This window comes from Oncorhynchus nerka, linkage group LG14 (assembly GCF_034236695.1).
Source record: "Oncorhynchus nerka isolate Pitt River linkage group LG14, Oner_Uvic_2.0, whole genome shotgun sequence".
NCBI classification, from domain to species: Eukaryota; Metazoa; Chordata; class Actinopteri; order Salmoniformes; family Salmonidae; genus Oncorhynchus; species Oncorhynchus nerka.
Window position 1 is genome coordinate 59,142,706 of NC_088409.1, and position 16,614 is coordinate 59,159,319.

Below are 16,614 nucleotides of genomic sequence, written 5' to 3' on the forward strand. Positions count from 1 at the left end.
GGCCCTTGATCTTCTTCAATCAAGTCACAAACTGAGATCCTTGGTTCTCATATAGGGGATTTCCTTTGAGCTGTTAAGGCAGTGTATTAAATGGGTATTTCATGGCACACTCCCTTTAGAGCTGCTATAACCAACTTTTGATCCCACGAAAGCCTTGGTAATAGCGTGGTGACAGGTTTGTGGGGCACCAACACTGACCTGTCTGGATGTCCCATCTCCAGTAGCTGTCTGCACTGCTGGGAGAGAAGGCCTATCGTCTCAGCGTAGTCCTCTACCGTCTGCTCCAGTACCAGGTGCTTCTTCAGTAGCTGCAGTGTGCTGGGCTCATCCTGAGAGGGAGGCCACAACACACTCACAGTCCATTCTCACAAACCTTGGCATGCTAACGATTCAAGTGCCTGCAATGTTCATCACAGGACGTTGGTGGAACCTTAATTGGGGAGGACGGGCTCGTGGTAACGGCTGGAGCGGAATCAGTGGAATGGTATCAAACATGTAGTTTCCATGGTTTTCATGTGTTTGATGCCATTCCATTTACTCTGTTCCGGCCATTATTATGAGCCGTTCTCCCCTCAGCAGCCTCCACTTGTGTTCAAATACAGTTGCTGATATCTGGAGGGACACAATCACATTGCATTACACCTATGCAGATACAACCTTTTCCTCTTCCAAAAAGCCAATCATCTCGTACTTCAAAATGGTAACTGGGCAGATTAAGTACATCAGCGCCTGGTGATTGGCTCCTAGTCTCCTAGCCTCCTACCTTGCCCTTTTCCTCGTTCATCATGTGCAGCTCCTGTTCGCTGAGCCAGGCCTCCACCTCGGCCGTGTCAAAGTAGTACTGCTGGGCCTGGTACATGGCATCCAGCACCAACTGTCTTCTCTCTGTCTCGGCCCACAGCAGACCCCACAGCCCACTGAGCTGCTCCAGGCCCGCCCGCACACAGTCAGCCTCGGGGCTGCGGATGGAGGCGATGACATTAGCTCGTTCCAGGACGTCCTCCACCCTCGCCCGATGGCCCTGCAGCTCCCTCTGCAGAGTCTGGGGGGGACGGGACGGGACAGAAAGACGATGTCCAGTTAGATATGTTACAGTATGATAGACATGTACTGTAACGGTGTGGTTAGCCTCAGCTAGCTGCCACTCACCTGGTTTTTCTTCATGAGGTGCTGCACAGCCTGGAGACTGGAGCCGTGCTCCTGAGACGTGGCGGCAGGCAGCCGCTCCTGCACCCACAGCTGCAAACGCATCACAAGTGAAACTAGCAAAGGAGCACCTGCGAACACTGGTAACTTTGATGGTTATCACCAGCATGGCACTGCATCAGTTTAGTGTTACATAACATCTTTTATCAAGATAACACCTTTCACAAACAAAAAAGGGGTTAGTCACCAACTTAAGCAACACTTTTACCCGATGACACTTGTAAGTCACATGTCTCTAAGTGTCTGTAAGTGTGCGTGGTCTGTGTGTGGGTATAATCGGAGAAGGATCAGGACGGCCACTCACTATCTCGTCCTCCAGGTCCCGGCCCACTTGGTGAACCTCCTTGGAGGCCAGAAGGATGCGCCGGCGCTCCTTGAGCGGCTCGATGAGGCGGACGATGCGCGTCTCCACGGCGGCCTGGCGCTCGCCGACCGTCTCCATGACCTGGCCCTGCTGGGGGATGGAGGCCGCCGCCACCTGCAGCTCCCCCACCTCCTTATACCACTCCTCCATCTGACACTCCATCGTCTGGAGAGAGGGAGCGAGGGAATGGACAGGGAGTGAGAGAGGAGATAGAATGGAAGCAAAGGGGGATGGAATTGAAGCGTTTGAGCAGGGGTGAGTGAAGGGAGGAGGGAGAGAGGGATGACGGAGAGGTTAGGAACTAAAGAGAGGGAGGAAGTCCACGGGACAGCGAGAGGCCTGGTGAATATGGAGAGGATACATCGGTCCCTGTATCAATCACCTCTCACCAAAATATCCTGGTAACATCCAACTCGGGAGTCGGCCACCTAGGAAATCCATGGCTTTACTAGGTGTACATGATAAGTTGCTCTGTCTGTCAGTCTGTCATAACAATGTATGCGAAGTGTTTGGATGATAGCTGTTAGATCTACCGCAATTGACTACAAAGCAATTACTCCTCCAGAGTGGCCATATAGCTGTTAGGTAATTCAGAGGGGAATGGTGATTCTCACTAAGGCTGTGACACTCATTTTGGGACAGAAACATCAGGTTAAGAACACCAGGGAGGTGGAGTTGTGTCAATAACTCATTTGAAAAGTGGGCCAGATGCAAAGAGCTGCTGTATGAGTGCCATGGTAAAGTGAATTAGAGTAGGAGGCAGAATGAGGCCGATCAATCTCATACGAATTCACATGACGATTTGACTTCTTAGGAATTGGGAGGAAAAGAGCCTTCGGGACGGCTGCCTCGGTACCTTCTATCTGGTTAAATGAATCCCTTGACATTCTCAGAGACACATATCAGAGACTAGCACGGGAATAAGCACACTCTCGATTGGCTTATACACAAAATTTTACCCCAACACGTATGCATTGAATCACCACTTTAGAGAAATAAAATAAAACATGGGAATTGAACATTATTTCTAACTTTGACAGAAATGGTCCTTGAATTCACAGACAGGACAATTTCGCACAGCCGAGTGGAGATTTCCATACATTTCCATGTGAAGCGAAAGGTTAGAGTTTCAAGGATGAGACAGTGATTCTGCTCACACCATAGATCACAGAAGGAGCAGCAGGACAGGATGAGGTAGTGGATGGAGGAAAGCGGAAAGAAAGATGAAGAAAAGATCAAAACTATAGTACGAAAGGGATAAAGAAAGAAATTAGGAGAGAAAGAAGGAAAAGACAGGTAGGTTAAAGAGAGGAAAGAAAGGACATTTAAAGGAAAGAAAAAATAGGAAAGGAAAATAAATCAAAGGAAAGGAAATGAAATTAAAGGAAAGGAAGAAGAAGATCAGAGTACCCATGAGAGAAATGAACTGAAGTGAAAAGGGTACTGTACCCCTGGATGGAGGTTGGGTGATGGTGCGTACTGTACACAAAGCACAATGGCAGGCTGAAAAGGAACTGTAAGCAGCCCTTAGCGGCAGCATGCTGTTGGAGAGGAGAATGAGAGACGCATGATGAAATGATAAGCTGTGGGATGGATCCAGTAGTAGTGACAGAACAGGGGTAGAGCATCCTGGACAGGAAAAAACATGAACCTCTTCCTAATGTATCGGTTGTTGGCTAGCATCAACATTAGTGTTTGTTAACATGTAGCGTTTGGCTACATTTGGTCTACAAGTAATTGTCCAGTGAAAATCTCACTTTTAACAGTTCATATTCTGTTAACTCATACCCAGATAATGTTTTTGACTCATCCTATACTCATATTTGTGGCCAAAGAATAAAATAACGTATCTAAAACACATTTTTAAAAATCCACCTCAAACTTGTATCCCAAACAGACTGTTTATAAAATGCTTGCTATTTCCTGAGGAGGATGAGCTGGCCAATCAGTGGTCTACTAGCATGAATATCTTTTTAGGACCGGTATACACCCCTCACCCTTCTGTTGTTGGTGTACACCCACACTATTCCAACACAGAAAAGATGCTTTTTAACATTCACAATTATTTAACTCATATTGTAATTAATTATAGGTCATATTTCATAGAAGTCTGGAAACACTGGACAGTTACTTTAACCCCGTATATATTGTAGAGCCATGCTTTGGGTGGAATGGTCAGACTCTCCAATGACAGCACATTGGAGTGCAGGCCAAGCTTACTGGTGACGCGTTGAGTGCCAATTGCTCTTGTTAAACAAAAGCATATGGCAGCCTGGCTCATTTAAGGCACGTAAATGACGAGAAAACAGCAAGGCATTCAGAGAAAATGGATGATAAAGGATTAGTAATTCACACAGAACAACCCTAGGTTTTTATATATAGAGATACACTGCGATATTCAACAGCTTAAACCTAACTAAGATACCATAGCAACACCATACCCAACGATATTTCCCAACTATTCTAAACTGATCACAAAAAACAAAAACTGTAACAGTAGTTGGATCATATAATGAAGAGGAAGAGACCTGGAGCTTCTTGAGCTGCTTGTTGACGCTGGTCAGGTCCTGACCCTGGTCCACGTAGCACAGTTGTCCCTCCAGCTGGTGCAGCCGATGGTCCAGGCTGGCGTAGCTCTGCACCAGCTGATCGGCCCGGTTTGCTTCAAACAGCTGACGGGCCTTGGCCTGGGTGGTGCTCTCCAGGTCCTGCCAACACTCCCGGATCTCCCCCAGCTTCCTCCGCACCACCGGGCTCAGCTCGGGCTTCTCCTGGATCAACTGCTGGCCCTCCTGGAGGATGGAGAGGGAGGGTAGTGGGGGGTGGAGAGGGCAGGTGGAGGATAGGAAGAAGACGTTGAGAGAGAGAGAAGTAGAATGGGGGGGTTGAAGGTTAGGGTAAGGGAGAGGGAACATGAGGAGGGGAGCAGAGAGATAAAGGGAGATAGAGTGGTTAAACATTGATGAGTGGAAATTATAATCACTTGAAAATAAAGTCATATTTATATCACTTATGGAACATGGGGTCATAAACAATCTACTGCCACAAATATTGGATTTTTTCCATTGAAATCCTTTTGTAAATAGTTCATAGCCAGCAACAATTAGTGATTACCGGCTCGGTCCTCCCCTCCCGCTCCGTGGCTCGACGACTCATTGCGAGCTCACAGAACAGGGCTCCGGGCAGCCGAGCGGAAATGGAGGAAAACTCGCCTCCCTGCGGACCTGGCATCCTTTCACTCCCTCCTCTCTACATTTTCCTCCTCTGTCTCTGCTGCTAAAGCCACTTTCTACCACTCTAAATTCCAAGCATCTGCCTCTAACCCTAGGAAGCTCTTTGCCACCTTCTCCTCCCTCTAGAATCCTCCTCCCCCTCCCCCCCCCCTCCTCCCTCTCTGCAGATGACTTCGTCAACCATTTTGAAAAGAAGGTCGACGACATCCGATCCTCGTTTGCTAAGTCAAACGACACCGCTGGTTCTGCTCACACTGCCCTACCCTGTGCTCTGACCTCTTTCTCCCCTCTCTCTCCAGATGACATCTTGCGTCTTGTGACGGCCGGCCGCCCAACAACCTGCCCGCTTGACCCTATCCCCTCCTCTCTTCTCCAGACCATCTCCGGTGACCTTCTCCCTTACCTCACCTCGCTCATCAACTCATCCCTGACCGCTGGCTACGTCCCTCCCGTCTTCAAGAGAGCGAGAGTTGCACCCCTTCTGAAAAAACCTACACTCGATCCCTCCGATGTCAACAACTACAGACCAGTATCCCTTCTTTCTTTTCTCTCCAAAACTCTTGAACGTGCCGTCCTTGGCCAGCTCTCCCGCTATCTCTCTCAGAATGACCTTCTTGATCCAAATCAGTCAGGTTTCAAGACTAGTCATTCAACTGAGACTGCTCTTCTCTGTATCACTGAGGCGCTCCGCACTGCTAAAGCTAACTCTCTCTCCTCTGCTCTCATCCTTCTAGACCTATCGGCTGCCTTCGATACTGTGAACCATCAGATCCTCCTCTCCACCCTCTCCGAGTTGGGCATCTCCGGCGCGGCCCACGCTTGGATTGCGTCCTACCTGACAGGTCGCTCCTACCAGGTGGCGTGGCGAGAATCCGTCTCCTCACCACGTGCTCTCACCACTGGTGTCCCCCAGGGCTCTGTTCTAGGCCCTCTCCTATTCTCGCTATACACCAAGTCACTTGGCTCTGTCATAACCTCACATGGTCTCTCCTATCATTGCTATGCAGACGACACACAATTAATCTTCTCCTTTCCCCCTTCTGACGACCAGGTGGCGAATCGCATCTCTGCATGTCTGGCAGACATATCAGTGTGGATGACGGATCATCACCTCAAGCTGAACCTCGGCAAGACGGAGCTGCTCTTCCTCCCGGGGAAGGACTGCCCGTTCCATGATCTCGCCATCACGGTTGACAACTCCATTGTGTCCTCGTCCCAGAGCGCTAAGAACCTCGGCGTGATCCTGGACAACACCCTGTCGTTCTCAAATAACATCAAGGCGGTGGCCCGTTCCTGTAGGTTCATGCTCTACAACATCCGCAGAGTACGACCCTGCCTCACACAGGAAGCGGCGCAGGTCCTAATCCAGGCACTTGTCATCTCCCGTCTGGATTACTGCAACTCGCTGTTGGCTGGGCTCCCTGCCTGTGCCATTAAACCCCTACAACTCATCCAGAACGCCGCAGCCCGTCTGGTGTTCAACCTTCCCAAGTTCTCTCACGTCACCCCGCTCCTCCGCTCTCTCCACTGGCTTCCAGTTGAAGCTCGCATCCGCTACAAGACCATGGTGCTTGCCTACGGAGCTGTGAGGGGAACGGCACCTCAGTACCTCCAGGCTCTGATCAGGCCCTACACCCAAACAAGGGCACTGCGTTCATCCACCTCTGGCCTGCTCGCCTCCCTACCACTGAGGAAGTACAGTTCCCGCTCAGCCCAGTCAAAACTGTTCGCTGCTCTGGCCCCCAATGGTGGAACAAACTCCCTCACGACGCCAGGACAGCGGAGTCAATCACCACCTTCCGGAGACACCTGAAACCCCACCTCTTTAAGGAATACCTAGGATAGGATAAAGTAATCCTTCTCCCCCCCTTAAAAGACCTAGATGCACTATTGTAAAGTGGCTGTTCCACTGGATGTCATAAGGTGAAAGCACCAATTTGTAAGTCGCTCTGGATAAGAGCGTCTGCTAAATGACTTAAATGTAAATGTAAATGTAATTACCACGTTGGCAGTTTTCCATATCGGAACATCACTTTGTGACACGTGCTGATGTAAATTTGATTGATATGGCGTTGGCTATGGTTTCCCTATATCCTTAATCTGGCAGGTAAATAAAATGGATTCTAAGCAACCACATTAAATGACAAAGAAAATGTTCTATTTGTCTACCATTGTTAGCTTGTAAGCATGAGCTGTGATTCAGTGGTACACCTTTAAGAGGCCTGAGTGCTACAGCCTGGGCTCCAGATCAGCTGCTCCTGACTCTGGCCCATCAGTGCACATCAAATTGGGTTAAAGGGCTAGCTCGGCCTTGGCAGCCCAGAAAACAACTTCAACTTTAGAGGTCAGGGCTCACATATAAAAATGCGCTTCTCTTATCATCCTTTTACATCCTGATAGAATAATCTGGTATGGATCTCTCCTTTGTCTGTCTTCATCGGTTTGGTTTGGAGGATTTCAGGTTTGACTCATCTCTTGTTGATTTAATTCATTACACTCTCAGGTGTTTTCAGATAAGATACAGATTCTTTCCAGTAAGCCCAACGTAAATCGCATAACAACCGCAACCCCAGAGACTCAGCCAGCGAATGAGAGGAGAGCACACTTAGTTGCTGCCTGCCATGACACACCATCACAGACTCAGAGAGGGGAGAGGCAGACAGACATACACTTGCTCCCTTTCTCTGCAGCACTCTGCCACCCCCCACGCTCTCTCTCTCTCTCTCTCTCTCTCCCAACATATGTGCTTTATTCCTTCCTCTATCTCCCCATCCCGCCACCTCTCTCCAGCTCTGTCCTGTGCGCCTGAGTGCACGCAAGTGTTCCCGAGCACTGGGAGTTGTAAACTACGCAATCATAATCACCGCCAGGGAGACACATCAGCCAATGACGACTGAAGAGGAGATTTAACCTACCCATGATCAACCCCCCCCCCCCCCCCACACACACACACACACACACACATTGTAATTCATTCTCTGTCACCGTTTCCCCAAGGCACCATAAAGAGTCTATAGGATCGGTCGAAAAAGATTATTCTATTTGCATTTTAAACCCCTTTAATGTAATTCACTGATTGGAGATAAGTGTGCATTTCATGGGGAATGATTGAAACGCTAGTTAGTTAATTCACTTTGTGCTCAGTTAAAAACATCGGCGTCTCGTTCCTCTGAAACACATAACGGTTTCTGCTCAAGGCTCAGAACAAGAATGCATTGAAATATCTCTATTGCATATTCCAGTTGGGAGGACATTTGCTCGGCTACTGTGCTTAATGGCCGCACCACCAGTGCAGCATCCTTTTCCCTCTGATCCCTCTCGGTCGGCCTTCTCATGATCTGCCCACACAAAGGATGTCCTCATTTGGAGACCACACCACAGCTGCACTGTGAAGGGACGCACTCCCAACAGTGCCAAAATAGCTCCGGATGCATATGTTGCTTTTTTGATCACCAGATGAGTGGGGCAGCAAGGGTACTCTACCCAACTCGTAGATGTTGGCAGTAATAATGTTGAAAACAAGTTGATTGTAACCAAAGGACAGGGGAAAAGGAGAATTACCATAACGACCACGGAAAAATAACAGATGGCAACGGAAGAAAAAAAATCATCAATATGAGATCACGTACGCAATACCAATCTGTTATTGAATGACAATTACATAAAGTGTGGCCATCGCGTTTGGCTGGTTGTGTCCATGGAAGCTATTGTGTCAATATTACTCCATGTGTGAAGGCCTGGAGGCATAAATCTGCCTGGGAGGACCAGACACAGTCACGTGATTCGGCTGGGGGGAGGGGGGGTGCAATGGCCAGCAGGCACCAAGAGGAGCCAACATGTATCAACGAGTGTTTTGAAGGAAATGTCAAGCTTTGTGAAGACTGACTGTCCTACGTCCTTCGTCACTTGATCTAAAGCCATGCCTTATAATGAATGACATTGTCTATGAAACAGATTCTGAGAAGCACATTTATCCATGGGATATTTGTGTGTGGATAGTGATGTCCTTTTGATGGTTGATCACCTGGGGAAGTAAAGAAACATGTTAGAGATTGTTGTCGTGCGCCGTCAATTGGTTGAGCGTGCAAACCTGGCTTTGAGCGTCGCCCAGGCCAGTATATAACTCTTTGGGCTCTATATCCGGCTGACGTTAAGGGTGTCGCTAGTGTCAAACGCACACTCGTTGGCAATATCGACTTGTAAAAGCCTGCGCTCTTCTATTTTACAACCCTGGTGGCAGAGTTGGTCATTTACCTGTCTTATATCAGCTTGCGCTGAGGTGGGAGGGGTGGAAATATTTGAGCCGTGACCCTAAAAAAGTGTGCCAATGTGCCAATTTCAAGCAGCGCTCCTGGTGATACTTAAGACTCACCGAAAGCTGGTCTTAGCAGTACCACAATTGGTTTTGACATCGATTTTGCCAGCGGAGGCGCACAGTAGCGTAATCAGTAGCCTATAACCAGTGTATTATGAAAATATCAAGAGCAGCAAAACAGTCAGGCATCCTTCTGCCTAAGAGCCCTTAGGCCTCTACTGTACGTGTTCACATATTGCCTTATGCTCACGGAACGAGAGATGCGGTTCATGATATGATCACCGTCCATGGGGTTAACGGTGAGAGCGTCCACGGCTCAAATGCAATGCAATTTTGTCTGCTATTTCTGGAGATGTGCGAATATGATCTGCAAGATGGTTCCGTGATGTTTAGAAAACATGACATTTGCGAGTAGTATAACGGTGTGTGGACATTCCCCCTTTCTCTTTATACTGTATTGGATTTCTATCTAGCTCCTGTGAAAAGTTTGGGTGTCCGTAAAACCCTCCATAGTCGAAGTTGGCTTGTCCGTATTATACAACCGCGGGGAGAAATGATAGTGACTGTAACTATATTTAGAGATAGCCTATTTAAAATGAGTTGTTTCGTTTAATTATAATTGTGATTAGAATTATACACTGTCTTTTTAGGCCTAGTGAATTTAATCTTACTTACTGACTACGTTTGGCATGTAAATGTCCAGACTGCAATTTACAGTAGGCCTAGCCCCAATATCAGTGCAAATACCATGGCCTATTAAAAACAAAAACAAATATGTTTTATGTGAGAAGTAGGCATTGGTCTGAAGCCGAAAAACAAATGAAATTCACATGAGCACCACGATGAGTATTTCACCCATACTCTAACAACGTTTTCCAGCACACAGCTTTGACCTACCACAGAAGCTATAGTGCATTCAGAAAGTATTCATACCGTTTGACCTAGTCCACATTTTGTTGTGTTACAGCCAGAACTCAAAACTGATTCATTTTAGTATTTTGAGGGGAATTTCTTTGCAAATGTATTGAAAATAAAATACAGAAATATCTAAATGACAGTGCATTCGGAAAGTATTCAGGCCCCTTGACTTTTTCCACATTTTGTTACAGGCTTATTCAAAAATTTATTAAAGTGTTTTTTTCCCTCATCATTCTACACACAATACCCCATAATGACAAACCAAATACAGGTTTTTAGACATTTTTGTAAATGTATAAAAAAACAACAACTGAAATATCACATCTATATATAAGTATTCAGACCCTTTACTCAGTACTTTGTTGAAGCACCTTTGGCAGCAATTACAGCCTGGAGTCTTCTTGGGTATGACGCTACAAGCTTGACACACCTGTATTTGGGGAGTTTCTCCCATTCTTCCCTGCAGATCCTCTTAAACTCTGTCAGGTTGGATAGGGAGCGTCGCTGAACAGCTATTTTGAGGTCTCACCAGAGATGTTCTATCGGGTTCAAGTTTGGAATCTGGCTGGGCTACTCAAGGACATTCAGAGACTTGTCCCGAAACCATTCCTGCATTGTCTTGGCAGTGTGCTTAGGGTCATTGTCCTGTTGAAAGGTGAACCTTCGCCCCAGTCTGAGGACTTGAGCGCTCCGGAGCAGGTTTTCATCAAGGATCTCTTTAATTTTCTCCATTCATCTTTCCCCTTGATTCTGACTAATCTCCCAGTCCCTGCAGCTGAAAAACATCCCCACAGCATGATGCTTCCACCACCATGCTTCACCGTAGGGATGGTGCCAGGTTTCATCCAGACCTGACGCTTTGCATTCAGGCCAAAGAATTCAATCTTGGTTTCATCAGACCAGAGAATCTTGTTTCTCATGCCTTAGGTGCCTTTTGACAAACTCCAAGAGGGCTGTCATGTGCATTTTACTGAGGAGTGGCTTCCGTCTGGCCACTCTACCATAAAGGCCTGATTGGTGGAGTGCTGCAGAGATGGTTGTCCTTCTGGACAGCTCTCCCATCTCCACAGAGGAACTCTGGACCTCTGTCAGAGTGACAATCGGGTTCTTGGTCACCTCTCTGACCAAGGCCCTTCTCCCCCGATTTCTCAGTTTGGCCCAGCGGCCAGCTCTACGAAGAGTCTTGGTGGTTCCAAACTTCTCCATTTAAGAATGATGGAAGCCACTGTGTTCTTGGGGACTTTCAATGCTGCAGATTTTTTTTAGTACCCCCCCCAGATCTGTGCCTCAACACAATCCTGTCTCCGAGCTCTACGGACTATTCCTTCGACCTCATGGCTTGGTTTTTGCTCTGACATGCGTTGTCAACTATGGGACCTTATAGAGACAGGTGTGTGCCTTTCCAAATCATGTCCAATCAATTGAATGTACCACAAGTGGACTCCAATCAAGTTGTAGAAACATCGCAAAGATGATCAATGGAAACAGGATGCACCGGAGCTCAATTTCGAGTCTCATAGCAAAGGGTCTGAATACTTATATAAATAAGGTATTTCTGTTTTTTATTTGTAATATATTGCAGAAAATAATTTTTTAAAACTTTTTTTTCTTTGACATTATGGGGTATTGTGTGTAGATTGATGAGGGGGAAATAAAAAAAATAGAATAAGGATATAATGTAACAAAATGTGGAAAAAGTGAAGGGGTCTGAACATTCACCACATTCTTTTGGAGAGATTGGAAACCCAAATTGGTCTACACGGACATGTTCTGGCCTGGTTTAGATCTTATCTGTCGGAAAGATATCAGTTTGTCTCTGTGAATGGTTTGTCCTCTGACAAATCAACTGTAAATTTCGGTGTTCCTCAAGGTTCTGTTTTAGGACCACTATTGTTTTCACTATATATTTTACCTCTTGGGGATGTTATTCGAAAACATAATGTAAACTTTCACTGCTATGCGGATGACACACAGCTGTACATTTCAATGAAACATGGTGAAGCCCCAAAATTGCCTGTGTGTTTCAGACATAAGGAAGTGTTTCAGACATAAGGAAGTGGATGGCTGCAAACTTTCTACTATTAAACTCGGACAAAACAGAGATGCTTGTTCTAGGTCCCAAGAAACAAAGAGATCTTCTGTTGAATCTGACAATTAATCTTAATGGTTGTACAGTCGTCTCAAATAAAACTGTGAAGGACCTCGGCTTTACTCTGGACCCTGATCTCTCTTTTGAAGAACATATCAAGACCATTTCGAGGACAGCTTTTTTCCATCTACGTAACATTGCAAAAATCAGAAACTTTCTGTCCAAAAATGATGCAGAAAAATTAATCCATGCTTTTGTCACTTCTAGGTTAGACTACTGCAATGCTCTATTTTCCGGCTACCCGGATAAAGCACTAAATAAACTTCAGTTAGTGCTGAATACGGCTGCTAGAATCCTGACTAGAACCAAAAAAATTTGATCATATTACTCCAGTGCTAGCCTCTCTACACTGGCTTCCTGTCAAAGCAAGGGCTGATTTCAAGGTTTTACTGCTAACCTACAAAGCATTACCTGGGCTTGCTCCTACCTATCTCTCTGATTTGGTCCTGCCGTACATACCTACACGTACGCTACGGTCACAAGACGCAGGCCTCCTAATTGTCCCTAGAATTTCTAAGCAAACAGCTGGAGGCAGGGCTTTCTCCTATAGAGCTCCATTTTTATGGAACGGTCTGCCTACCCATGTCAGAGACGCAAACTCGGTCTCAACCTTTAAGTCTTTACTGAAGACTCATCTCTTCAGTGGGTCATATGATTGAGTGTAGTCTGGCCCAGGAGTGGGAAGGTGAACGGAAAGGCTCTGGAGCAACGAACCGCCCTTGCTGTCTCTGCCTGGCCGATTCCCCTCTTTCCACTGGGATTCTCTGCCTCTACCCTGTTACGGGGCTGAGTCACTGGCTTACTGGGGCTCTCTCATGCCGTCCCTGGGGGGGTGCGTCACCTGGGTGGGTTGATTCACTGTTGTGGTCGGCCTGTCTGGGTTGGCGCCCCCCCCTTGGGTTGTGCCGTGGCGGAGATCTTTGTGGGCTATACTCGGCCTTGTCTCAGGATGGTAAGTTGGTGGTTGAAGATATCCCTCTAGTGGTGTGGGGGCTGTGCTTTGGCAAAGTGGGTGGGGTTATATCCTTCCTGTTTGGCCCTGCCCGGGGGTGTCCTCGGATGGGGCCACAGTGTCTCCTGACCCCTCCTGTCTCAGCCTCCAGTATTTATGCTGCATTAGTTTATGTGTCGGGGGGCTAGGGTCAGTTTGTTATATCTGGAGTACTTCTCCTGTCCTATTCGGTGTCCTGTGTGAATCTAAGTGTGCGTTCTCTAATTCTAATTTTTCAGTTTTTGATTTGTTAAAAAAGTTTGAAATATCCAATAAATGTCGTTCCACTTCATGATTGTGTCCCACTTGTTGTTGATTCTTCACAAAAAAATACAGTTTTATATCTTTATGTTTGAAGCCTGAAATGTGGCAAAAGGTCGCAAAGTTCAAGGGGGCCGAATACTTTCGCAAGGCACTGTACAGTAAGTATTCACACCCCTGAGGCAATACATATTAGAATCACCTTTGGCAACAATTACCGATGTGAGTTATTGTGGGTAAGTCTTTGCACACCGAGACTTCGCAATATTTGCCAATTATTCTTTAAGTTCTGTCAAGTTGGTTGTTAATAATTTCTAGACAGCAAGTTTTGTCATAGATTTCTATTCTGATTTAAGTCAAAACTGTAACTATAGGCAACTCAATGTCATCTTGGTAAGCAACTCCAGTGTATATTTGGCCTTGGGTTTTAGGTTGTCCTGTTGAAAGGTGAATTTGTCTCCCAGTGTCTGATGGAAAACAGACTGAACAAGGTTTACCTCAAGGATTTTACCTGTGCTTAGCTCTATTCCGTTTATTTTTATCCTAAAAAACTCCCTAGTCCTTGCCGATGACAAGAATACCCATAACACGATGCAGCCACCACCATACTTGAAAATATGAAGAGTGGTACTCAGTGATGGATTGTGTTGGATTTGTCTCAAACATAACACTTTGCATTCAGAACGTAAAGTTCATTCCTTTTGGCAGTTGTACTTTTTTTATTGCAAACATGTTTTGGAATATGCATGTTTTGGAATATGCATGTTTTGGAATATGCATGTTTTGGGTATATGCATGTTTTGGAATATGCATGTTTTGGAATATGCATGTTTTGGAATATGCATGTTTTGGAATATGCATGTTTTGGAATATTCCTTCCTCTTTGGCAACTGAGTTAGGAAGGCTGTATCTTTGTAGTGATTGGGTGTATAATTGATACACCATCAAAAGTATAATTAATAACTTCACCATGCTCAAAGGGATATTCCGGTGCCCCCGCACATTGACTCTATACCGGTACCCCCTGTATATAGCCTCAATACTGTTATTTTACTGCGCTTTAATGATTTGTTATTTTATTTTTTACTTAACACTTATTTTTTCTTAGAACTGCATTGTTGGTTAAAGTCTTGTAAGTAAGCATTTCACTGTTGTATTCGGCGCATGTGACAAATAACATTCACTTGGATTTGATATTCAATGCCTGCTTCTTTCTACCCAATCCATCCAATAGGTGCCTTCCTTTCCTAGGCAGTGGAAAACCTCCCTTGTCTTTGTGGTTGAATCTCTGTTCGAAATTAATTGCTTCACTGAGGGACCTTACAGATAATTGTATAGTATGTGTGGGGTAAAGAGGTGAGGTAGTCATTTAAGAATCATGTTAAAACATGATTATTGCAAGCATAGAGTCCATGCAACTTAGTATGACTTGTTAGGCGCATTTTTACTCCTGAACTTGTTTAGGCTTGTCATAACAAAGGGGTTGAATACTTATCGACCCAAGACATTTCAGCTTTTCATTTTTAATTCATGTTTAAAAATGTCTAAAAACATACTTCCACTTTGATATTATGGGGTATTGTGTCTAGAGCCAGTGACACCAAATTTCTATTTCATCCATTTTAAATTCAGGCTGTAACGCAACAAAATGTGGAAAAAGTCAATGGGTGTGAATACTTTCTGAATGCACTGGTCTATTGTACTTCCAGCAATGTGCAGGCAGGTTATTCCAACCTTCTCAAGCAGCCTAATTCATAATCTTGATTGTTTTTGTTCATTCACTCAGTACAGTGTGAGTGTTTATTTCACTTGCTTGTATAAATATTTTTTTTTTTTTTTTTTTTAAATAAACAGTCTATAACAGTTCCATTTAATCACATAGCTAACTAAGTTAGCAAGCATGGCGTTTCCTTTTGACTGTGCACAGGTCGCGCCTACCACTGGTTCAACTTCACAAGCCTACAAAATACACTTGGCTTCCCGTAATATTGTAGCACAATATCCTATATTAAGAAAAGCAGAAATGTAGCCAATATATTGTGAAGAATCGGTGCCACAGCGTTACAGCAATGTTCCACAAACCGTTATGAGGACACTGTGATAGCTGGGTATTAGCAATGTTCCACAAACCGTTATGAGGACACTGTGATAGCTGGGTATTAGCAATGTTCCACAAACCGTTATGAGGACACTGTGATAGCTGGGTATTAGCAATGTTCCACAAACCGTTATGAGGACACTGTGATAGCTGGGTATTAGCAATCTTCCACAAACCGTTATGAGGACACTGTGATAGCTGGGTATTAGCAATGTTCCACAAACCGTTATGAGGACACTGTGATAGCTGGGTATTAGCAATCTTCCACAAACCGTTATGAGGACACTGTGATAGCTGGGTATTAGCAATCTTCCACAAACCGTTATGAGGACACTGTGATAGCTGGGTATTAGCAATGTCCTGACAGTGTTGGAACATGGAACTGTATGACATAATTGTCTATCTGCCTCCCTTGACCTCCCTGCTATGTGCTGTAGTTGAGGAGGCTCTGCCTGCTCTCTGCTCACTCTCCCTCTCGGGCCTTTATATTGCAGCGCCGGCAAAAACACATGGGTCAAACTCTACTCCCAAAGGGGTTAAGAAAAGAGGGTGAGTGTGTGTGTAGGATGCTAGTCGTGGGACGCCAGGGACCTAAACAGATGGAGATGCAATTATAAAATGCAGTGCTTATGTTGTTGTTATGGCATCACTATTAATGTAGTGTCAGGGTAGCTACTGGTAATGATGACTGCTTTCCATCATACATAATCCCAAACACACACACACACCGAAACAAAAGAGAGTCACTTTTGCAGCTTGTCCCAGAGGTCCCTTGTAAAATAGTAAGGGGCCAATGAAATAACTGAGAAACGAGGGGAAAGAGGAAATAAGAGCCCATTGGGCTTTGGGTAGCAACAGCTTTGAGAGAAACAGTGGCAGGCCCCATTTATAAAAAGTTCCACACTGCAGGGACAAGCACTAGATCCAATGATTACAACCCCCCCCCCATTTAAGCATCTTCAATTCTGCACTTCCAAAATGAGGTTAAGACACCCACAGACACGGGTTGTTCTCACATCCAGTCTTCTCACCTGCATCAGATCCGTGTAATTAACACCTCTATTTATAGGACATTTTCT

General features: G+C 45.5%; 1 protein-coding gene across 4 annotated transcripts in view; it reads right to left on the minus strand.

Annotated features, from left to right (window-relative positions):
• LOC115141546 (spectrin beta chain, non-erythrocytic 4-like) overlaps window positions 1–16,614 on the minus strand; it is a 64,169-nt gene that overhangs the window by 11,374 nt on the left and 36,181 nt on the right. For all 4 annotated transcript variants that reach the window (XM_029680505.2, XM_029680508.2, XM_029680506.2 and 1 more), the window contains 5 exons: window positions 4,099–4,362; window positions 1,511–1,735; window positions 1,150–1,239; window positions 764–1,042; window positions 199–329 (listed from right to left, as the gene is read on the minus strand). In XM_029680505.2, the coding sequence (XP_029536365.2) occupies window positions 199–329; window positions 764–1,042; window positions 1,150–1,239; window positions 1,511–1,735; window positions 4,099–4,362 (989 nt within the window). The remainder of the gene's footprint in view (window positions 1–198; window positions 330–763; window positions 1,043–1,149; window positions 1,240–1,510; window positions 1,736–4,098; window positions 4,363–16,614) is intronic.